Source organism: Coregonus lavaretus (assembly GCF_964263955.1).
Source record: "Coregonus lavaretus genome assembly, chromosome: 1".
NCBI classification, from domain to species: domain Eukaryota; kingdom Metazoa; phylum Chordata; class Actinopteri; order Salmoniformes; family Salmonidae; genus Coregonus; species Coregonus lavaretus.
This window is the reverse complement of record NC_139988.1, coordinates 34,921,850-34,946,477: the sequence shown is the minus strand read 5'-3', so window position 1 is coordinate 34,946,477 and position 24,628 is coordinate 34,921,850. Positions and strand designations below refer to the sequence as shown.

At 43.0% G+C, this 24,628-nt stretch overlaps 1 protein-coding gene across 1 annotated transcript in view; it reads left to right on the top strand.

Annotated features, from left to right (window-relative positions):
• Positions 1-1,623: 1,623 nt before the first annotated feature.
• LOC311133103 (inactive phospholipase D5-like) overlaps positions 1,624-24,628 on the top strand; it is a gene marked incomplete at both ends in the record, with an annotated part of 84,551 nt that continues 61,546 nt past the window's right edge. Inside the window, one exon of the mRNA XM_084166537.1 lies at positions 1,624-1,788. Within this exon, the coding sequence (XP_084022663.1) occupies positions 1,624-1,788 (165 nt within the window). The remainder of the gene's footprint in view (positions 1,789-24,628) is intronic.

Genomic DNA, 24,628 nt, shown 5'->3' with positions numbered 1-24,628 from the left:
CAGAATGCACCGCGTGGCCTATTGACGACGCATAAGCAATGTTAACAATGGCCATTAATACGATCCCAATGGAGTTTCCCCATCTCTTCAAAAGTATCTCTGGCTAAGCTAACTGCAGGCTAACTATGCAGAGCATTGCATCATGGGAGACGAAATGCACCCTGGGAATTGTAGTATTCTGTAGACGAGGGCAATACAGAAGCTTCAAAATGACAAAAAAGGAATAGTGCAGTATGACTAATAAAAACGATAAAATCAAAGTGTATCAAATCTTACGGTAGTGCATATATACTAACAGTATAATAACTGGTTATAAAGTGGCGTAATTGTCCTTTAAGATACTCAGGTAAATAAGAATCAGACACTGATAAATTATATAATTTGAAAGACATCGCTATCGTCGATCCTCTGACATAGATATACAGTTGCATTACATTTGGGAGAGCTAAATCGGCATCTCCAAACTCATTGCTCAATTTTAGCACATGTGGATTATCCAAGTTTTTAGCCAGAAAGATGGAACTTATGGTTGCTTTATGAACCATTGCTCCCAAAAGTAAAGCAGCTAGACACAGCCATGATTTATGGGCTGGAAGAGCAATCTCACATAACCTGCCTTTTTTACAAAGTATTTTCTTCAAGTTACGTAACACCTACAGTAGCTATAACTATGGTGAAAGTTGAAGAGTCAAGCTGAGGAATCCACCTACAAATGTGTGGGTCCCAACAAACTCCCAACAAACAAAAGGGTAGCGTAGGTGAAAATAAGCCACTGTTATCTCATTATTCGTCAGGAAGGCAGGCTTTCATGCTACAATATGTCCAAATTAAGGAGCTCTGACTGTTCCTCTGGGAAAGGAGGTTCTGTCTGGGTAACAAGGCATCAAGCTCTATTGCCTGTGTGGCGTTTGATGGGCTGAGGTAAACAGAGGTTACTGCAGATCATACATGATGTCATACGTGTGTATGTCTGTGTCCACAGATCATACAAAATGATGTCATACCCAGGGCTGGATTACCGGACGTGCATGCAGGGTTTTTGGGGGGGTTGGGGCCCTTCTCTCAGCCTCATGGCAAAATGTGAACAAAAGCATGATATGAGCTATAAAATGGCACATTCTTCTCTGCCCCATGGCAACAACTGTTTTGGGGGGGGGGGGGGGGGGGGGCGGAGGTCGTCGCCCCGGGGCCCCAAATGCGATAGTCTGGCCAGGGTCATACCTGTGTGTGTGTGTGTGTCTGTGTCTGTTTGAGTGTGTGTGTGTACACATTCAGTTGTTTATGTATGCGTGTGTGCATACCTTTTAGATTAGTCTGTGAAGGCTAATCCCTGCTTGAGATGGAGAGTGGTGAAGGTAGAGACAGAGGAGATAGAAAGACCTAGAAACTAGAAACAGGGAGGGAGGGGGATAAAAGTGCCAGAGAGAGAGAGGGTAGAGTGGAGCAGCTTGCCTCCCTACCTCTGCCAGGCAGTGTTGCTGACTCTACTGGGGTCTGATCCAGACGGGTCTCTTCTTCCTCCGTCAGTCTCTTCCTCCTCCGTCAGCACAACACATGGGATCCGTGAGCCCCAAGCCAGGGGGCTGAGCACAGGGCTTCTCCAGCCTAGCCTGCCATGAGGGGATGGAGATGCGCTCAGCCGGGCTGCCGTCAGTGGGCTTTATGGAGCTCCAGCTGAAGGGGGGTGGTCCCCTGGTGGTCCCCGCGAATACCATCTACAGCACCGTCCAGCAGCAGGACTACTCTGCAGGTGTCTGGCTCCGCAGGAAAGAGAAAAAACTTGAACATGTAAGCTTTCAGATGTTTGTCTGATAAGTTATTGTACTTGTGAAATCTATAGAACAGCCATGTGGATCTATCGTTATTTGGAAGTTGGTGTTGGTGTTAGGTATTTTTTATCTGGTGTTTTGGGTTAGCAGTTTTTAGACTTTAGTGTTTTGGGTTAGCAGTTCCAGTGCTTCTTTGTTATATGCATTGACTGGATGCTGCATGATCTTATCTGCTTTAGTAGCGACTGCATTGTCTGACATAAATTATACAGTTTGACTTTATTGCTGCAGACAGCTATTGCATTATTAATTGCTCCGCTTTACATAGTAGAAGTTAGGGTCCAGAAATCCATTGGATAAGCTGCTGCAACCATTGAATGTTTTCAGACAAGGGAAGGCATGCTAAATTCAGACTGCACTGCATGTTGATTCTCCCAGTGCTCAGTTGATGCTGTTAGTGGACTGAGCCTGATGTAGAGGAGTTCTGGCATTGTTTATTGAGGATTGAGATTAACGATTTGCTCCTCATAGCTGTACTATGAATCACAACTGATTTATCCATATGCAGCTGTAAGTAATGCTTCAATGTGCTCTTTTTATTGAAGGAAGTTAATATGAGTCAGACTTAGAGAAAAGCTTCGTTTTTTGGCTTGCTTCCAGTCAGTGTCTTAAAAGCAGAGTAAAGGCTTCTATTCATATTCTATCAAGTCATCTATTCATATCTAGTGGCTAGCCTGCGGCCAGCAGTTTGAAATGGAAATGGTGCGTTGACTATTTGATGTTTCAATGGGAATGGGCAGTGTCTAAGTGATGTGGGAACACTTTACATTAAGTTGCCCCTATTACTATGTAACTAACACAGTAATATTATGTTAACATCGTAGTTACATAGGTTTTAATATGTAATTATATGGTAATAGGGTTGTTGCGGAATCAGTTATTACACAATTGGAACAAGGGATGTGTAATTACAGTCCCTTTTTGAAGGTTATTCCACATGTAACTATACTGAACAAAAATATAATATACAACATGTAAATTGTTGGTCCCATGTTTCATAAGCTGAAATAAAAGACCCCAGAAAATGTCCATATGCACAAAAATATTATTTCTCTCAAATTTTGTGCACAAATTTGTTTACATCCCTGTTAGTGAGCATTTCTCCTTTGCCAATATAATCCATCCTCCTGACAGGTGTGGCAGATCAAGAAGCTGATTAAACAGCATGATCATTACACAGGTGCACGTTGTGCTGGGGACAATAAAAGGCCACTCTAAAATGTGCCGTTTTGTCACACAACACAAGAGAATCATGATTCGTTTTTCTGAGTGACTCGTTGATTTGTCATTTGTTTGACCTGCTGGCTGAGTAATTAATTCTACAGCAGAATTAATACTCACTCCTCCAGTGACTCTGGGGTCTAGCCAGCAGATTCCGATCCTACTGTTACACTTGTTTACACTGAGCTGCACTGGGGTCGAAATGGATTCATGGTTAGAATAAGATACTGCGGAGGCGGCACAAAATACGGGTCGGAAAACATTCCTCAATGTAGGAATGGGATGTGCCACTGTACTCCAAATGTTACATATATCCAAACTGATACATCGAGAAGATTGAAATACTGCTTGTTTTTCCGGAAAACTGCCCTTTTCATCCTCATGCTAGCTAGCAGTAGCCACCACCGTCATTGTGGAATGGCAGTGTCAGCAAATCCGCTCCTTTGTTGTTCAACACGAAGTGCCATTCCATAATGGCTGCTGTGGCTACTGCTAGCTAGCATGAGGATGAAAAGGGAAGCTTTCCGGAAAAACTAACAGTCATTCAATCTTCCCAGTGTAACATTTGGGATTAATATTAATATGGATAATTCGGAGTACAAAGCAATTTCTCACCCCTGGATTTAGGTACATTTTCCGAGCCATATCTCGCGCCGGCTCCCGTGGTGTCTTAATCTAACCATGATGGCGTTCTGACCCCAGAGCATCTAAACAAGCACTCAGACCAACTGTCTGTCATATATGCGCACAGGCAAAATATATTTCTTTATTTTGACTGAACGAGTGGAAAGATCGAAGTCAGTAAAAAGAGCGAAACTTCTCCTCACTAGTGAGAGGTCAGTGTGATGTCACTTCCTGGTGACAGCCCAGCGTTCTTCTGAGTTCTTATTTTAATTTTCTTCTTTTGAATGCGCAAATGTCCAATGTTTAGTAATAGTGAACAAAAAGGTTAACTGTTTCAAAAGTTTATTTAAACGATTTTGTATAAGTGAGAGTTCACCAGGAAGTGATGTCACACTGACCTCTCACACTCTCCTCTGCAGCCAAAATGGAAGTCACATGCTATTTTTATTTGCATTCTGGGATCCTTGGGACCTTCCTACCCCCCATTGAAGTTGACATTTTAAATGGTAAGGGTAAGGGTTAGGGAATGGATGTCCTAAGGATTCCGGATACCATTTATGTCTCTTAATCTTTCCTGTTTAGGCCAATAAAGGTTTGTAATGTGCAAAAGTGCAATTCAAGTCTCAAATTTTATTGATTTGGAAAACGTGTTGACATTATGCCAGTGCTTAGCTAGCTAACTACAGTACATTAGTGAATGATGGGGAAATTCTTGCTAGCTAGCTTTACCACCACCCTGTTAGTATGTTTTACAAACTAAAATAGTTATTGCTTTGAGTCTGAAATGGGGAATTGAATTTGAATGGTGTCTTTGTCAAATCCATTAAAGAAATGTCTCCTGGTTAGTCTTTTAGCCTAAGGTTGTTATGTTGTAATTAAAATGTCACTTCACTTTACATTAAGTTGCTTGCTCCTGGGTAAGTACATTGTAAGTACATGTATATCACTTGTAACAACATTGTAATTACAGAGTTGGTTGTTAAAGATTGCTACATTGTAAGTGCAATGTAACTAAAAAGGTTAAACCTAATGTTCTCCTGTCTCCTAATTTCTCCTGTTTAGCCTGTTGTTTGCAAAGGTTGTTATATTGTAACTACATGGTAATCATAAAGGTTATACCCTACTGGGTTTCACTTTACATTAAGTTGCTTGCTCCTGGGTAGTTACATGATAATTACAAGTATATCCCATGTAACTACATTATTCTTACATTACACTTGATTCGGTATAGCTTTTGAGCCAGGTCATAAACTAATTGAAAATGACTGGTAGTTAATGACAAGATGTGTGATGTTACAATTGTTGTTGCCAGGTCCTAGCCTATTTATCAACCCTGGTATTACAGTACATTCCATGGTAGTGGCACCTTGTAGTTACATGTAACAAGGTCATATTTCGGTTTGAGTTATTAACATGGTAATTCACAGGTGACTTTCAAATGTGTAATTACAAAACATTAGTTACATAGTGGAACAAGAGAATGTGTAATAGAATCTGTAGTAACACAAGTGGAATAACCTTCAGCAAGTCAATGTGTAATTACACATTCCTTGTTCCAATTGTGTAATAACTGATTTCACAACAACCACTATTACCATGTAATTATGTGTAAAACATATGTAACTACTGTTAACAGTTATTACTGTGTTAGTTACATATTAACTGGGGCAACTTATTTTAAGCATTACCAGTGATGCTTTACCAACCCAGCTCTCTCTGCTCAGACTCTGTCTGCGTCTCCAAAGAGGAGGAGAGGAGAGAGTCTGCAGCTGCAGCCTCTTCAAACCTGCTGCACTCCACTCCTGGCTGCTCGTCCTGTCACACCATGCAGTTAGCCAGCTCTCACAATCCCCCCCACCACCCCAGCTATTTCCTTTCTGAGGTTCACTCTGTGAAAATTGTTGCAACCATTTATTAAGACTTGATCAATAAAGTCTGCAACTTTATTGAATTCGGAACAGGGTAAAATACAGTGGCTTGCGAAAGTATTCACCCCCCCATGGCATTTTTCCTATTTTGTTGCCTTACAACCTGGAATTAAAATGGATTTTTTGGGGGGTTTGTATCATTTGATTTACACAACATGCCTACCACTTTGAACATGCAAAACATGTTTTATTGTGAAACAAACAAGAAATAAGACAAAAAAATTACAGAAAACTTGAGCGTGCATAACTATTCACCCCCCCCCCCCCCCCCCCCCCCCCCCCCCCCCCCCCCCCCAAAGTCAATACTTTATAGAGCCTCCCTTTGCAGCAATTACAGCTGCAAGTCTCTTGCGGTATGTCTCTATAAGCTTGGCACATCTAGCCACTGGGATTTTTGGCCATTCTTCAAGGCAAAACTGCTCCAGCTCCTTCAAGTTGGATGGGTTCCGTTGGTGTACAGCAATCTTTAAGTCATACCACAGATTCTCAATTGGATTGAGGTCTGGGCTTTGACTAGGCCGTTCCAAGACATTTAAATGTTTCCCCTTTAACCACTCGAGTGTTGCTTTAGCAGTATGCTTAGGGTCATTGTCCTGCTGGAAGATGAACCTCCGTCCCAGTCTCAAATCTCTGGAAGACTGAAACAGGTTTCCCTCAAGAATTTCCCTGTATTTAGCGCCATCCATCATTCCTTCAATTCTGACCAGTTTACCAGTCCCTGCCGATGAAAAAAATCCCCACAGCATGATGCTGCCACCACCATGCTTCACTGTGGGGATGGTGTTCTCAGGGTGATGAGAGATGTTGGGTTTGCGCCAGACATAGCATTTTCCTTATTTGCCAAAAAGCTCAATTTTAGTCTCATCTGACCAGAGTACCTTCTTCCATATGTTTGGGGAGTCTCCCACATGCCTTTCGGCGAACACCAAACATGTTTGCTTATTTTTATCTTTAAGCAATGGCTTTTTCTGGCAACTCTTCCGTAAAGCCCAGCTCTGTGGAGTGTACGGCTTAAAGTGGTCCAATGGATAGATACACCAATCTCCGCTGTGGAGCTTTGCAGCTCCTTCAGGGTTATCTTTGGTCTCTTTGTTGCCTCTCTGATTAATGCCCTCCTTGCCTGGTCTGTGAGTTTTGGTGGGCGGCCCTCTCTTGGCAGGTTTGTTGTGGTGCCATATTATTTCCATTTGTTAATAATGGTGCTCCATGGGATGTTCAAAGTTTCGGATATTTTTTTTAGAACCCAACCCTAATCTGTACTTCTCCACAACTTTGTCCCTGACCTGTTTGGAGAGCTCCTTGGTCTTCATGGTGCTGCTTACTTGGTGGTGCCCCTTGCTTAGTGGTGTTGCAGACTCTGGGGCCTTTCAGAACAGGTGTAAATATACTGAGATCATGTGACACTTAGATTGCACACAGGTGGACTTTATTTAACTAATTATGTGACTTCTGAAGGTAATTGGTTGCACCAGATCTTATTTAGGGGCTTCATAGCAAAGGAGGTGAATACATATGCACGCTTTTCGGTTATTAATTTTTTTAGAATTTTTTGAAACAAGTAATTTTTTTTATTTCACTTCACCAATTTGGACTATTTTGTGTATGTCCATTACATGAAATCCAAATGAAAATCCATTTAAATTACGGGTTGTAATGCAACAAAATAGGAAAAACGCCAAGGGGGATGAATAATTTTGCAAGGCACTGTAAGTGCTAATGACTGTATGAAAACAAAACTACACTTGAGATAATGTATTCTGTACTTTACTTTGGTGAAACTTGAGTCTTGGAGGGAATAAAGTAATCAACACCATTCCACCATGAACAGTCACCCACCTTAAATTAACTGTGAATAGGGCATAATCTTTGTTTTGCTCTGAGAGCAAACTCTGGGAGAGTCGTGCTGCGGAATGAAGCAGTAGAGGTGCTATGCTTGCTGTTAAAAGCAGTGAAGATTGTAAATGGCATGGTGTTGATGCAGATGCTCTTCTCTATCAGTATCCCGTGGGCTGTGTGGGTGAACCCCTGCTGAACCCATCATATCACACCAAACAGAGTTAAGAGAGTTTACTGCACTTCATATCTATGGATATGAGGCAGGAATATAATAATTCTCATAACTCATCTAGTTTGATATGTTGAATTACAGGAAGAGTAGCCTAGCTATTGCGATCAGTAAAAGCCAATTGGGGATCTAAATAAACAAATCAGTAGCCTACCTTCGTTTTGTTTCTCGCAAAATAGACTAGCAGCTAGGCAAATCGTCTCACTGGAGAGGCACACTGTAGTTCAATATGAAGCAGGGCTGTATGTGAGCAATGTTTGATCTAAAGATGTAAGACTAATTGCCTTAATTATGGTGCCTTTGAACTTTGCATGTTGAGTGTATTGATGAAAGAGAACCTTTCTACCGAGGCAAATGTCAGTCTCCCAACAGGGTGCAGGATGTCTGGATAATTAAGTCACGGAGAGATTGAAGAAGCCCTAGCTTTGACAGTAAAACTAATGGAATCAACTGCCAGGTCTGGCTGACTGCCTTCTCACCCATTTCCCCAATGTCTGTTAGAGTTAAAGAAAAGGGACAGTTCAGGCACAACCTATTCTCTGCTGATGCCACACGTTCAATCCCCCAATCGTCTGAGTGTTAGTTTCAAATTCTATTAGTCGTATGTACAGAATACACATGGTATACACCGTCCAACGAAATGCTTACCTGCAGGTTCCTTCTCGACAACGCAACAACAATAAGAAAACATTTAATAGAAGAATACGAACGAAGTAAATGGCTCAGTAGAATAAGTTAGTAGTATAGTTATGACCTGAAATGACAATAAACATTACATCAACTTGTAGACTTGCCAATTAAGCTTTTACTTTCAAACTTCATCCTCTACCAAGGGCATGAGTGAAACTGCTGTTTCATCATCATGTCATCATCATAGTTTAAATAAAACATGTCAAACACGTCAATTTTATATTTAATGCCCTGTGATTGAGCTTGCCTTACATCTGAGTTGACAGTGGCAAGACAAAATTCCAGCTAAATGTACAGGCACATAAAACCATAAGCCTGGGGAATATGCCAGAAGAGAGAGACCATAGAGATGAACGAGAAAAGGATAAGTAAGTTTTAGTTTAGCTTGGCCAGCATTGGTTTTAATATTATAGAACAAGAATAAACCAAACACTAGAGCCTTACTGTCCAGTATTTGTCTGTGCACATTGGTCACTATAACCACAGATACAGCAGAGGGTACTATTGCCAAGTCTAAAAGATCTTAGGATCTCAACGTTATGGTCTCATGAAAGGGATGCAGGTGGCTTTGTGATGTGCAGTGTGTAGAGCCTCACTTTACATGATGGCTCCATAACAATGTGTGAGAATCTACATTGCTGATTTCTGCTTCCTAATTAGCTTCCCGTGGGAAGTTAAAGCTTAGTCTCTGTCAGTGACAGAGGGCACTGACTGCATCAACACCCTAGTGAAGCTTTCAATAGCGCTACTGAGCACAGCTGCAAAGTCTAACACTCTGAGATATATGGAAATGAGAACGCATTCAAAATCAATGAATCTGTGGACTAGATATCCTGAAATGACATCAAATTAGTTTATTTGTTGTTCCTATGCTATGTCTTTCCTGGTGTCAGAATATATTGTTCTGTATAGTGGTATATTGATTTTCTATATATCATGACGGCTTAGACCTCTGATATAATGATATATGAGTGTTTTATTTATATATAATACATTTGCACATATGCCAATAAAGATCTGAGGCCAAGTTCATTACTGGCAGAGGCGGGTTTGGATGGAAGTGCAGGTGTAATGAATTATAATAATGAATGGTTTGTCACTGAGGCTCTAGATCAAACGTTTTCACACGCACCAACTTTCTGTAATGACATAGGCCTACTAGGTACGGGGAGGGTGTGAACGAATAATAAGAGCAGTGTTGTGTTCGAGACCACCTAAAGCGAGACTGATTCAAGACCAAGACCGGAGCGAATCAAGTCCGAGTCAAGACCAAGACCGGGGGGGACAAGAGGTCCTAGACCGAGTCAAGACTTAAACCAGAAAAATGCGAGTCCAATTCAAGACCATGACTGTAATTTTGTTAAATGTCACCATAATAAGCCTTCAAAATGTCCAGTATTTCTGTGTTCATATTTCAGAAGAACATAATGGGTTCTTTAGACATTCAGAATGGTGAAAAGATGCATGCTGAGGGCAAATAGAGCCATTCTACAAATGTTAACTAACACAAACGCAGTGGGGAACAATTAGGGCCTTCTACGCTTTCAGAGAAAGGCTAAGGATTTATAAAATAATACAAATAATAATAATAATATTATTATTTTCAATGATGTTCTGATTTAATCTCCTCAGTTTTCGTTAGAAAGGAAAAGGTTAACACTGAAGAGAAAAAAAGATCCAATCAGGATTTTTCTTTGGTGGTCTCTGGAGAGATAAATCTACTGTAGCTAGCTAAGTCAGCCATTGGCTAGGCCATCAGAAGCTTGATAGAAGGCATCTGCCATTCAACTGTATTAGGGCAACATTTTGGAGTGACAGTGAAATCAACCAATCACATTGACTTGTAATGGCCAATAGCTCACTGTGCAATAGCAAACAGTTGTTTTCCCATGGTCTAGCTAGCTAGCTTTTGTTGTAGGCTAGTTTGCAGCGGCTGCAGCAGGTGTTGTTGAAGAGGATGTTGTTGCTAATGTGTTAGCTTCTCCCTTTTCAAGACTAACTTTCAACAAGAAGTTAAGTTTCAAATGATCATCATCTGGTGAGTGGAACTGTGTTTTTTATTGCAGCTCGCATGCTGTTGTTAGCCATCTCTTTGAAAATAACTTGTGTGTGAAACATTGTTGCATTTAAACTTTAGATCACCTGTTACTTTGTGGGCTAAATGTTAAATGTTTTTTGCAATGGGAAGTAATAGTATCACGACTCAGGATATGACCCAGATGCAGACACAGGAGATGGATGGTTCGGTTCTCAGAATATTTGTTATTACAAAGGGTCAGGCAAAAGGGCAGGTCGAGGGCAAGCAGAGGTTCGTAATCCAAGGCAGAGTCAACAAGGGACAGAACGGCAGGCAGGCTCAGGGTCAGGGCAGGCAGAAAGGTCTGAACCGGGAAGACTAGAAAAACAAAACTAGAGAGAAGGTAACACACGGAAAACACGCTGGGACGACTTGACGAGACAAGACGAACTGGCAACAGACAAACAGAAAACGCAGGTATAAATACACAGGGGATAATGGGGAAAAATAGGAGACACCTGGTGGGGGGTGGAGACAAGCACAAGACAGGTGAAACAGACTAAGGAAGTCTCTAGGTTTTGCTCACCTGAGGTAGAGTATCTCATGATAAGCTGTAGACCACACTATTTACCAAGAGAGTTTTCTTCTATATTTTTCGTAGCTGTCTATTTACCACCACAAACCGATGCTGGCACTAAGATTGCACTCAATGAGCTGTATAAGGCCATAAGCAAACCGGAAAACGCTCATCCAGAGGCAGCACTCCTAGTGGCCGGGGACTTTAATGCAGGGAAACTTAAATCCGTTCTACCTAATTTCTACCAGCATGTTAAATGTGCAACCAGAGGAAAAAATCTCCAGACCACCTTTACTCCACACACAGAGACGCATACAAAGCTCTCCCTCGCCCTCCATTTGGCAAATCTGACCATAATTCTATCCTCCTGATTCCTGCTTATAAGCAAAAACTAAAGCAGGAAGCACCAGTGACTCGGTTAATAAGGAAGTGGTCAGATGACGCAGATGCTAAGCTACAGGACTGTTTTGCTAGAACAGACTGGAATATGTTCCGGGAATCTTACAATGGCATTGAGTACACCACATCAGTCACTGGCTTCATCAATAAGCGCATCGATGACGTCGTCCCCACAGTGACTGTACATACATACCCCAACCAGAAGCCATGGATTACAGGCAACATCCGCACTGAGCTAAAGGCTAGAGCTGCCGCTTTCAAGGAGAGGGACTTTAACCCGGACGCTTATAAGAAATCCCGTTATGCCCTTCCGACGAACCATCAAACAGGCAAAGAGTCAATATAGGACTAAGATTGAATCGTACTACACCGGCTCCGACTCTCGTACTACACCGGCTACTGATGTCATTATTCTGGGAGCTGCTCCATGCGACAACCAGTTGAGAGCTGCGCGTTCTTGCTGCCTGCAGATGATATTCCACTGAAACTTGGCTGTGTGCTGCTCGCATGTGAATATATTTAATGTGCTTTGTGATTGTGTAGGCTACTTTGTGCATGATTTCTCTACTGTACTACATAATTAATAAGTCGTATACCTCCACGACATACTTTGATACGCAACAGAAGGGATTAAGAAGTGAGTATAGGCAATGCCCACTGAAAATAAAAGTAGGTGTAGGGTGTATACCTGCGTATAGCCTCCACTACACCACTGGCCCTTTGTGTTTTACAAAAAAGTGCACTCTCTCCTACATGAGTGCGCTGGTATTACGGTTGCTGTCCTTTCAGCATTACGAGCCTCACACACTGTAGGCCTAGGTCCAATAGGTCGCCACTGCTCAGACATGTCTATAATAGATATAAAGACTGTTACAATTTCCCCGTTCCCCGTCTCCTGCTCACTAATAGTGAGCGCAACTTTCCAACAATTTCCCCCACTCTTCCCGACCAGCGAGTCAAGGAAATTCAGACAAAGTTTGAGGATATTTTTCAATGAAAGTAAAGAACAGTACTGTTACGAGTAAAGTAGGAATCCCAGGTTTCAATAGGGCATAAGATAGTAATGTTTCAAGAAAGGAGTGTATATATTTGGCCTGGCGAAGCGCTTTTATGAGCTGACTGAATGGAAGCTGATAATTATGAGTTTTTTACTCCGCTGGTCACGGCTGGTCTCCGCAAGAAATTATGAGTCCTCACTGTCCGTCCTCACTGTCCGAGACCGAGTCAAGACCGAGTAAAAATGTATCTGACACCGAGAAAGACAGAGACACTCAATATGTGGACCGGACATCGAATACTACAACACTGAATAAGAGTTCCTTAATGACCTGGGGATCCTATTACATAACTCTCCTTTGGTAACACTATAGTTTCCAGTTGTAAAAAGAAATACAATAACTTTCAGTAGTGGGATAGCCATGCATGCATCTGCATCAAGATGACACGGGTTTGCTTACGTTTTATTATGTGTGTGAGTGCATGTGCATGTGTGTGCGCGTGTGTGTTCATTAGATGGGGCAGATGGGCCATGTCAATGCAGTCTAATCCTGCTAATTCAGGGCAGGCAGACACACTGCTGGTCGATTCTATGTTATATGGCCCCAGTGGGACATTTAAAGCAAGCCTTCAGGCCACCATTTATCAGCTCTCAGTGTAGGCTCTGCCTTAGTCTACTGTATAGTCTACTTAGTGTACTGTAAAGTGTTAGAGAGTTATTGTGATAAGAAGAGGGATTTTTGCTCTCAGTATTATGCACATATGTATTTTTGGAATTGTAAGGTGAATCACTATCATTAAAACAACTCATGTAAAACTACAGTTGATTTCTAAATCTATTGAACAGCTATTTTGGATTTAAAAGTTCAGCAAGATGGCGCCGACAGACATGGCAGCTCTGCTTCTAGCTCCTAAGCAACTTTGCAGTATTTTATTTTTTTGTGTGTTATTTCTTACATTATTATTATTATTACTACTACATACAGCCAGAAATAACTTTTGGATATCAGAGCAGCGGTAACTCACCAGCATTACGACCAGGAATACGACTTTCCCGAATTGGATCCTTTGTTCATACCCCCCAGGGCAATTGAACTTATCCCGCCGGCGGAGAAGAGATATTCGGAGTGGACTTCTAGACCGACTCAGGAGGCGTACACACCATCCACCGCTTCCGAGTATATTACTCGCTAATGTTCAGTCTCTGGACAATAAAGTAGACGAGCTCAGGGCGAGGATCTCCTTCCAGAGAGACATCAGGGACTGTAACATACTCTGTTTCACAGAATTATGGCTCTCTCGGGATATACTGTCCCCATCCATACAGCCAGCTGGGTTCTCAGCTCATCGCATAGACAGGAATAAAGAACTCTCCGGGAAGAAGAAAGGCGGGGGTGTATGTTACATGATTAACTACTCATGGTGTGATTGTGATAACATAAAGAAACACAAGTCCTTTTGTACACCTGACCTAGAATACCTCACAATCAAATGCAGACCGTATTACCTCCCAAGAGAATTCTCTTTGGTTATAGTCACCGTATATATTCCCCCTCAAGCCGATACCATGATGGCCCTCAAAGAACTACACTGGACTTTATGGAAACTGGAAACCACATATCCTGAGACCGCATTTATTGTAGCTGGGGATTTTAACAAAGCTAATTTGAGGAAAGCGCTACCGAAGATCTATCAACACATTGACTGTAGTACTCGCTTAGGAAAAAGACTAGAGCACTGCTACTTGCCTTTTTGAGATGCCTACAAGGCCCTCCCCCGCCCTCCATTCAGCAAATCAGATCACGACTCCATTTTGCTCCTCCCTTCCTATAGGCAGAAACTCAAACAGGAAGTACCCGTGCTAAGGTCTATTCAATGCTGGTCTGACCAATCGGAATCCATGCTTCAAGATTGTTTTGATCACGCGGACTGGGATATGTTCCGGGTAGCCTCTGAGAATAACATTGACATTTACACGGACACGGTGACTGAGTTCATCAGGAAGTGTATAGGGGATGTTGTTCCCACGGTGACTATTAAAACCTACCCAAACCAGAAACCGTGGATAGATGGCAGCATTTGCACAAAACTGAAAGTGCGAACCACCGCATTTAACCATGGCAAGGTGACTGGGAATATGGTAGTTATTCCCTCCGTAAGGCAATCAAACAGGCAAAACGTCAGTGCAGAGACAAAGTGGAGTCGCAATTCAACGGCTCAGACATGAGACGTATGTGAAAGGGTCTACAGACAATCACGGATTACAAAGGGAAAACCAGCCATGTCGCGCACACCGACGTCTTGCTCCCAGACAAGCTAAACACCTTCTTCGCCCGCTTTGAGGAAAACACAGTGCCACCTACGAGGCCCACTCCCAAGGACTGTGGGCTCTCGTTCTCCGTGGCCGACGTGAGTAAGACGTTTAAGTGTGTTAACTCTCGCAAGGCTGACGGCCCAGACGGCATCTCTAGCCGCGTCCTCAGAGCATGCGCAGACAAGCTGGCTGGAGTGTTTACGGACATATTCAATCTCTCCCGATCCCAATCTGCTGTCCCCACATGCTTCAAGATGGCCACCATTGTTCCTGTACCCAAGAAAGCAAAGGTAACTGAACTAAATGACTATCACCCGTAGCACTCACTTCTGTCATCAAGTGCTTTGAGAGGCTAGTTAAGGATCATATAATCTCTACCTTACCTGACACCCTAGACCCACTTCAATTTGCTTACCGCCCCAATAGATCCACAGACGATGCAATCGCCATCGCATTGCACACTGCCCTATCCCATCTGGACAAGAGGAATACCCACGTCAGAACGCTGTTCATTGCCTATAGCTCAGCATTCAACACCATAGTACCCTCCAAGCTCATCATTAAACTCGGTGCTCTGGGTCTGAACCCCGCCCTGTGCAACTGGGTCCTGGACATCCTGACGGGCCACCCCCAGGTGGTGAAGGTAGGAAACAACACCTCCACTTCTCTGATCCTCAACACTGGGGCCCCACAAGGGTGCGTGCTCAGCCCACTCCTGTAGTCCTTGTTCACCACTGACTGCGTGGCCACACACGCCTCTAACTCAATCATCAAGTTTGCAGACGACACAACAGTAGTAGGCCTGATTACCAACAACGACGAGACAGCCTACAGGAAAGAGGTGAGGGCCCTGGCGGAGTGGTGCCAGGAAAATAATAACCTCAACGTCAACAAAACGAAGGAGCTGATCGTGGACTTCAGGAAACAGCAGAGGGAGCACGCCCCCTATCCATATCGACGGGACCGCAGTGGAGAAGGTGTAAAGCTTCAAGTTCCTCAGCGTACACATCACTGACAATCTGAAATGGTCCACCCACACAGACAGTGTGGTGAAGAAGGCGCAACAGCGCCTCTTCAACCTCAGGAGGCTGAAGAAATGTGTCTTGGCCCCTAAGACCCTCACAAACTTTTACAGATGCACAATTGAGAGCATCCTGTTGGGCTGTATCACCACCTGGTACGGCAACTTCACCGCCCGCAACCACAGGGCTCTCCAGAGGGTGGTGCGGTCTGCCCAACGTTTCACCGGGGGCACACTGCCTGCCCTCCAGGACACCTACAGCAGCCGATGTCACAGGAAGGCCAAAAGGATCATCAAGGACATCAACCACCTGAGCCACGGCCTGTTCACCCCATTATCATCCAGAAGGCGAGGTCAGTACAGGTGCATCAAAGCTGGAACCGAGAGACTGAAAAACAGCTTCTACTGTATGTCAAGGCCATCAGACTGTTAAATAGCCATCACTAGCCAGCTACCACCCGGTTACTCAACCCTGCACCTTAGAGGCTGCTGCCGTATATACATAGACATGGAATCACTGGCCACCTTAATAATGGAACACTAGTCACTTTAATAATGTTTACATACTGCTTTACTCATTTCATATGTATATACTGTATTCTATTCTACTTTATTTTAGTCAATGCCACTCCGACATTGCTCGTCCTAATATTTATATATTTCTTAATTCCATTATTTTACTTTTAGATTTGTGTGAGGGCACGACAAAGCCTGTTCCCCCTCAGGAGACTGAAAAGATTTGGCATGGGTCCTCAGATCCTCAAAAAATTCTACAGCTGCACCATCGAGAGCATCCTGACTGGTTGCATCACCGCCTGGTATGGCAACTGCTTGGCCTCCGACCGCAAGGCACTACAGAGGGTAGTGCGTACGGCCCAGTACATCACTGGGGCCAAGCTTCCTGCCATCCAGGACCTCTATACCAGGCGGTGTCAGAGGAAGGCCCTCAAAATTGTCAAAGACTCCAGCCACCCTAGTCATAGACTGTTCTCTCTGCTACCGCACGGCAAGCGGTACCGGAGTGCCAAGTCTAGGTCCAAAAGACTTCTCAACAGCTTCTACCCCCAAGCCATAAGACTCCTGAACAGCTAATCATGGCTACCCGGACTATTTGCACTGCCCCCCCACCCCATCCTTTTTACGCTGCTGCTACTCTGTTAATTATTTATGCATAGTCACTTTAACTCTACCCACATGTACATATTACCTCAACTACCTCAACTAGCCGGTGCCCCCGCACATTGACTCTGCAACGGTACCCCCCTGTATATATAGCCTCCCTACTGTCACTTTATTTTACTTCTGCTCTTTTTTTTCTCAACACTTTTTTTGTTGTTGTTTTATTTTTACTTTTTTTGTTAAAAATAAATGCACTGTTGGTTAAGGGCTGTAAGTAAGCATTTCACTGTAATGTCTGCACCTGTTGTATTAGGCGCATGTGACCAATAAAATTTGATTTGATTTGATTTGATGTGATGCTTCAGTTACAGTTCACACCGAACCCTCAAGACCTGATCAAGCACCAGACGTACCCAAATCCCAGACAAGTACTTTACCCTGCACACTTCTCTAACGTACATATCAGCAACATTAGCCTAATATCCCCAGTTAACTCAAATCCCCTCTGCAATTTTGGTAAAGTGTTTTGCATTAAACTTCCATGCTTTATTATGCATAACTGACAAAAGCTGTTGAAATCCTTTTAATTGACCATATGCGAGATCAGTAGAGATGAATGGATCTCAGCAATGTATCACACATTTGTTTTATAATAGCATTATTAATCATAGTATGTAAAATAGCCTTGCACAAGCTTTGGCTTATATGAGCCAGAACAGGTCATAGGCAGGAGCCTATCTCCTGTTTCTGTAGCGTGAGGCAGCTTGATGTACAAGTACACCGCCCTGGGCAGGACGCTAGTCTATCACCCCAAATCTATCTCCTTAATGCTGAGTGCCAAGCAGAGATGCATCAGGTCCTATGCATTTCTACTGCATGCTACAGTCTTCAGTATTGTTGAAGTTATCATTACTATTATCAGCATTGTTGAAGTGAACAGAATATTGTTCTCAAAAGCCTCCCGGGCATCTCCTGTTTGGCAAAGTCTAAATGGATAGAGACAAAGGTTGATGTTATTGTTTTGTTTATCAGACGTGAATATTGTTGGTTCATTTGGTTTGTATGCTGTATTAATAGTAGAAAATGCACTTGGACATTCTTTTATCACTGATTCTCCCTCTTACTCATTCATAAAGCAATTTAATGACTAGATATATCTTTAAAGAGCTGCTGCTGGATAACACCACCTTAAATCCTGACCAGTGACCGTATTATCATCGCTTCACTGCAGGACCATTGCTACATTATTTATGTCCTTTTCACTCCTTTTCTTCACAGATTCATTTGAGATCATGAGTAGGAGACGCTGAGGGACAGGGAGTGGCCTTCCAGTGTATAGGATTAATTGGGGCTGTCAGTTGTGTAGTGTCTCAGATCTAATTCAATGCTAATCTAATTAAATTGTGCAAAGTATATGCCAAGGGCAATTGCAACACATATCACTCGTACATTAGTACATTTCTTTCTCTGCCATCCCACCACACCCCAACCCCTCTACCCCCATTCCCATTACATATTTTCACACCCTTGAAATATTGCATCAAATGCAATTTCATGCAACTGTGATAATTAGACGTCAGTGGAAATACAGTGAACAGTCATGGTGATGGTTATTGAAAAAATCCTTATTGTCAACATTTGTAACTGGAATTGATATTTCACTACATTAAACTAATGTGAATGACCACTTTTGATTGTATCATCCTGATATGATAATTGATACATATTTTTATGGTCAGCACCGTATTTTGACTGGGTGTTTATATCTGTAGTCTCTGAAAGGTCAAGGGGTCTGAATATTTACATTTTTTAAATTTTTAGTCATTTAGCAGACGCTCTTATCCAGAGCGACTTACAGTTAGTGAGTGCATACATTATTATTATTTTTTTTATACTGGCCTCCCGTGGGAATCGAACCCACAACCCTGGCGTTGCAAACGCCATGCTCTACCAACTGAGCTACATCCCTGCCGGCCATTCCCTCCCCTACCCTGGACGACGCTGGGCAAATTGTGCGCCGCCCCATGGGTCTCCCGGTCGCGGCCGGCTACGACAGAGCCTGTATTCGAACCAGGATCTCTAGTGGCACAGCTAGCACTGCGATGCAGTGCCTTAGACCACTGCGCCACTCGAATACTTTCCGAAGGCACTGTAAGTGAGGGGGGGGAAACTTTTCAGTAGAGTGGATCAAACCTTAATTTTCTTCTGCAATACAATCTTTTTATCTCCTGAAGAGGAACTTTACTGAGTGGATGGATGAGTTTCCAGGAACAACTGCCATCTGGTTTAGTTTTTCCATGTGAACACATTCCGAGATAGTTACCTCTCTTCATCTGTCAATTTGATCAAACAGCTGGCATCATGTTCATTAATTCTTTGTTTTTCAAGCTGTCATGTCTGTGATTTTGAACCGAGCATCGTAATATCAATGGCTTTGTTTTTGCTTCATTACATACTCATTGACAGCTGTATTGTATATGATATTGTAGTTCAAAGGCACGATGGTGCAGTGGTCTGCTTTTGTCCCTGCTAGCTGTCATCTGTGGGGAATATGTTTGCCAGCCCCGTCCCTTTACAGCATGTCTTTATCCCCACTCTCATTCCCAATGATCTGAGTTATGGCTTTCCTGGCTTCGGGGCTGTGAAATGTCTATTGTTCCCCCTTTGTTCTTCAGTCAGCTGGGTGCTTCATTATCCAGAACTGCACACAGTACACTGTCCAACACAGCACAATACAGATGCACTCTGTAGATCAGATAGCACTGACCGATTAGAATAGAGATGTATGAGATAGAACTGCACAGTCAGTAATAAATACTGTAAAGCACACTAAGGTAGAATAGCAGCGCTAGATCTGATAGAACAGCAGCAAAGCAGATCAGCAGTTAGCTAGATAGACATAGCAGACAGAAGAGCAAAGACAAAGATGGATCCGATAATTCAGCTCAGGTGCTCTGATAGATCTACAGAAACTAACAAATCAGATCTGACAGGTCAGAGAAGATGGGCTATTACAGACAGACGGAGTAGTAGACACATAGCCATCCCAAAAGGCTAGACAGAAAATAGATTAGACACCTATGGATTTGACCAGATGCTCACGGTGACACCCTCACAGATGATTTACTTCTGTTTGGTGATGGAAGTCGATGGCAGATCTGCCTGTTATAGGAAAACGGTGTGAGGAGACTGTCCTCTATTGGTGGCTGTTTGTTATGACAGTGTTGCAGGGAAGGTTGATGCTCTGATAGGATGTCATGAGTCTACAAAACATTACATTTTGATCAAGATTTCTTCACAGCCAAAACAGGATGATAATTTAAATCAGACTGTGGGAAATACCATGGGTGTTTTTGGGTATGTGCTTTGCAATAGCTTGGTAATTGTGGCTTAAACAATTTTCATTCAGTGCACAGTATGGGGAGACTTGTGCTGCGATTCAGCCGCCCTCTCTCTTTCTCTCTCTCTCCCTCTTGTTCCCTTTAATTTCTCTCTCTCTTTCTACCGCTCTCTCTTGGCACACAAAGTACAGACAGCATCTCCTTCCCTGACTGCACAAACACACTGCAGAGCCACAATGGGAGACATACTGTATATCTACTTAGAATTGTGACATATTAATCTAATTGATTCGTTTCAGTAGATCATTAAGTTAATCATGTAATATTAAAACAGGTAATTATTTTGTCATCACTGAGGCTTCAAATCTTTATCTATACAATACATTTCTGTGTAGGTACTTAGCCTATTGGTAATATTTTGATGTAATTCACATGAGATTTGAGGACCTAGCTGACAGTTCGCCACTCCACGCCACCTATAGTGTTCATTATGTATTTCCTTTGCTGTTGGCAACTTGTTTATAATCTACACATTTACATTGTATTCGGAAAGTATTCAGACCCCTTCCCTTTTTCCACATTTTGTACAGTCTTATTCTAAAATTAATTAAATAAATACAAGTCCTCATCAATCTACACACAATACCCCATAATGACAAAGCAAAAACAGGTTTTTAGCATTTTTGCTAATTTATTACAAATAAAAAACAGAAATACTTTGTTTACATAAGTATTCAGACCCTTTGTTATGAGACTCGAAATTGAGCTCAGGTGCATCCTGTTTCCATTGATCATCCTTGAGATGTTTCTACAACTTGATTGGAGTCCACCTGTGGTAAATTCAATTGATTGGACATGATTTGGAAAGGCACATACCTGTCTATATGAGGTCCCACAGTTGACAGTGCATGACAGAGCAAAAACCAAGCCAAGAGGTCGAAGGAATTGTCCGTAGAGCTCCGAGACAGGATTTTGTCGAGGCACAGATCTGGGGAAGGGTACCAAAAAATGTCTGCAGCATTGAAGGTCCCCAAGAACACAGTGGCCTCCATCATTCTTAAATGGAAGAAGTTTGGAACCACCAAGACTCTTCCTAGAGAGAAGGGCCTTGGTCAGGGAGGTGACCAAGAACCTGATGGTCACTCTGACCGAGCTCCAGAGTTCCTCTGTGGAGATGGGAGAACCTTCCAGAAGGACAACCATCTCTGCAGCACTCCACCAATCAGGCCTTTGTGGTAGAGTGGCCAGACGGAAGCTACTCCTCAGTAAAAGGCACAAGACAACCCGCTTGGAGTTTGCCAAATGGCACCTAAAGGACTCTCAGACCATGAGAAACAAGTTTCTCTGGTCTGATGAAACCAAGATTGAACTCTTTGGCCTGAATGCCAAGCGTCACGTCTGGAGGAATCCTGGCACCATCCCTACGGTGAAGCATGGTGGTGGCAGCATCCTGCTGTGGGGATGTTTTTCAGCAGAATGGACTGGTAGACCAGTCAGTATCGAGGGAAAGATGAATGGAGCAACGTACAGAGAGATCCTTAATGAAAACCTGCTCCAGAGTGCTCAGGACCTCAGAATGGGGCGAAGGTTCACATTCCAACAGGACAACGACCCGAGGCACACAGCCAAGACAACGCAGGAGTGGCTTCTGGACAAGTCTCTGAATGTCCTTGAGTGGCCCAGCCAGAGCCCGGACTTGAACCCGACCAAATATCTCTGGAGAGACCGGAATATAGCTGTGCAGTGACGCTCCCCATCCAACCTGACAGAGCTTGAGAGGATCTGCAGAGAAGAATGGGAGAAACTCACCAAATACAGGTGTGCCAAGCTTGTAGCGTGATACCCAAGAAGACTCGAGGCTGTAATCGCTGCCAAAAGTGCTTCAACAAAGTACTGGGTAAAGGGTCTGGATACTTATGTAAATGTGATATTTCAGTTTTTTTTTTTAAATAAAAAATGTGTTTTTGCTTTGTCATTATGGGGTATTGTGGTTAGATTGATGAGGGAAACAAATAATTTAATCAATTTTAGAATAAGGCTGTAACGTAACAAAATGTGGAAAAGTCAAGGGGTATGAATACTTTCCGAATGCACTGTATAATGGATAATACCTTCTGAGGATTTATAATTTGTCTAGTACAGGCCTGTCAACTACAATTTCATTTGGATTCATGTGAGCTCCTTAATATGAATCATGCATATGCATGTATCAATTTATACAGTGTGTCAATGTCTGATTTTGTTTGAAAAGAACTGAGAAGCTACAGGAGTTGTTATTTTCTCCAGTCTGCCACTGGCTGAGGCTCTCACTCAGTATGGCTTGAACAGAGGGAGGGGGAAGAGGGCTGGAGAGGATTTGTATTGGATGGAATAGAAGAGGGGGTGGATCATAAAGGGTAGGAGGGGTGAGGAGAATGGACCATCTATCTTTCCCAATCTCTCTCTCTATCTGTGTTTCCAACTAAAAGGTGGAAAAGTGTGAGGAAGAGAGGGATAAAAAGAGAGACGAGGGAGAAAGGGAGAGAGTAGGAGAGGGAGAAATGGAGAGGGGGGGAGATTGATAGCATCATGTCAGGACTCAGTAGCTTCCTGTTTCTTCACTCTACGTTATACCTTTCATTTGGATGCTGTCCAGCAAACAGGAGTAGCAGCGTGTGAGGGGACATCTTTCCCTGCTCCTGCCCAGGACACACACACAAATTACACACACACTCACACGTGTGCTGCGGAGAACACTGTCGACACAGGGATGCACCATGAAGGTGAGCTCTACTCACTCAGAGTGACAAATAGTTTGAGGGGAAGTCAACACCTTACTGTATGTCAGCAGCTACTGTACTGTTTCACTGGGCAGTTAACAGCTGCCTTGTCATCTTTTCGCTCACATTCATGTGTCAGTTTACGTGGGACAGTGTGTAGCTGTGTTGTAGCTCTCAATTAGACTTTGAAATTCAGAACAGATGAATGTGTTTTTGCCTGTGAACAGTCTTCTTCTCTGAGATCTTGATGCTACAGTATATACGATCTGCTTAGCTGAGAGTTGATTGTTTCAAACCTCAGTTCAAGTTATAAATGCATGTATGGCTTGCCTTGAACTATTTCACATCCAGGTGGTTTATTGGCGGTCTGCCAGTGCATAATGTCTGTAGTAATTATGTGAACCAGAGTGAGTGATTGTTTGTGTTGTTTTGGATGAATGTGCTGGTGTAGAAGATGGGGGATCTGTGGACCTCACTCCTCATCTTGAAGTGTCCCTACTTATGCTGCTGAATAGCTAACTTTTCGGTGGCGCGACTGGGTAAGACGCTTCAGGAGGGCGGTCACGTGTGTTTGCGAGGCAGATGTCACGATATTTCCCTCATTAAATTGCAAATCAATTTATAACATTTTTTACATGCGTTTTTCTGGATTTTTTTGTTGTTATTCTGTCTCTCACTGTTCAAATAAACCTACCATTAAAATTATAGACTGATCATTTCTTTGTCAGTGGGCAAATGTACAAAATCATCAGGGGATCAAATACTTTTTTCCCTCACTGTAAGACTAAAGAAAGTTTGTGTTGTGAAGGCGTCTATCACTAAGTTACTGACATAAGGCAGTTATGACATTAAACAGATTTCAAATGTTTATACAGTTAGTGGGTGAAAACTTTCATGAGGATTTGGGGATGTTGGTCATTTACATATTTGGCTAATGTTTTTGTAATGTGGTGGTTCAAGTAATTTTGTCATCTGTCATATTGTTGTCACATTACGGACGACACCTCTGAAATGCTGAGGATTGTGAGACTGACAATGTTTGGCCAGGGATACAGGCAGGGTTGAAGGTTTTGTGTAGATCTTTTTTGACACCCTCCTCTTTGTGGGTGTCACAGCTCACTTAACAGTTAGGGAAGCCGCAAATTGCAGCAACTTTCCCTCACATCGCCCGTCACTCTTTCAGCCCCGCTGCACAAAACAAAGTCTGACAACTGAAGCAGGCAGCCAATATGACACTGACAGTGTGTGGGGAGATGAGTGGAAGGGGGGGGGGGGGGTCTCTCTAAATTCCACTCACAGACAGGATCTCTATGCACAGAGTGTGCCAACATTCACACTCACTCACACAAACACACAAACGCACGCACGCACGCACACACGCACACACGCGCACACACTCACACACACACACACACACACACACACACACACACACACACACACACACCTCATCCAGCAGAAAGCCCATAGGAGAGAGTAGACAAAAGCACTTGGAGTGGTACCCATGGAAACATAATTACTGTCTCCTCAGGTAGCTCCATCTAATGCAACAGAGTCATCTAATGCAACAGAGTTGGTGGGATCATTTGAGGATAACATTACTACTTAGGGCTTAAAGTCTATAATGAGGGTATGAGTAACATTGTATCTGTTTGTTTTGTACTAGTGTGTATGTGTGTCTGTGTGTGTGTGTGTGTGGGAAGCATACTGAAATTCTAATGTCGTTTT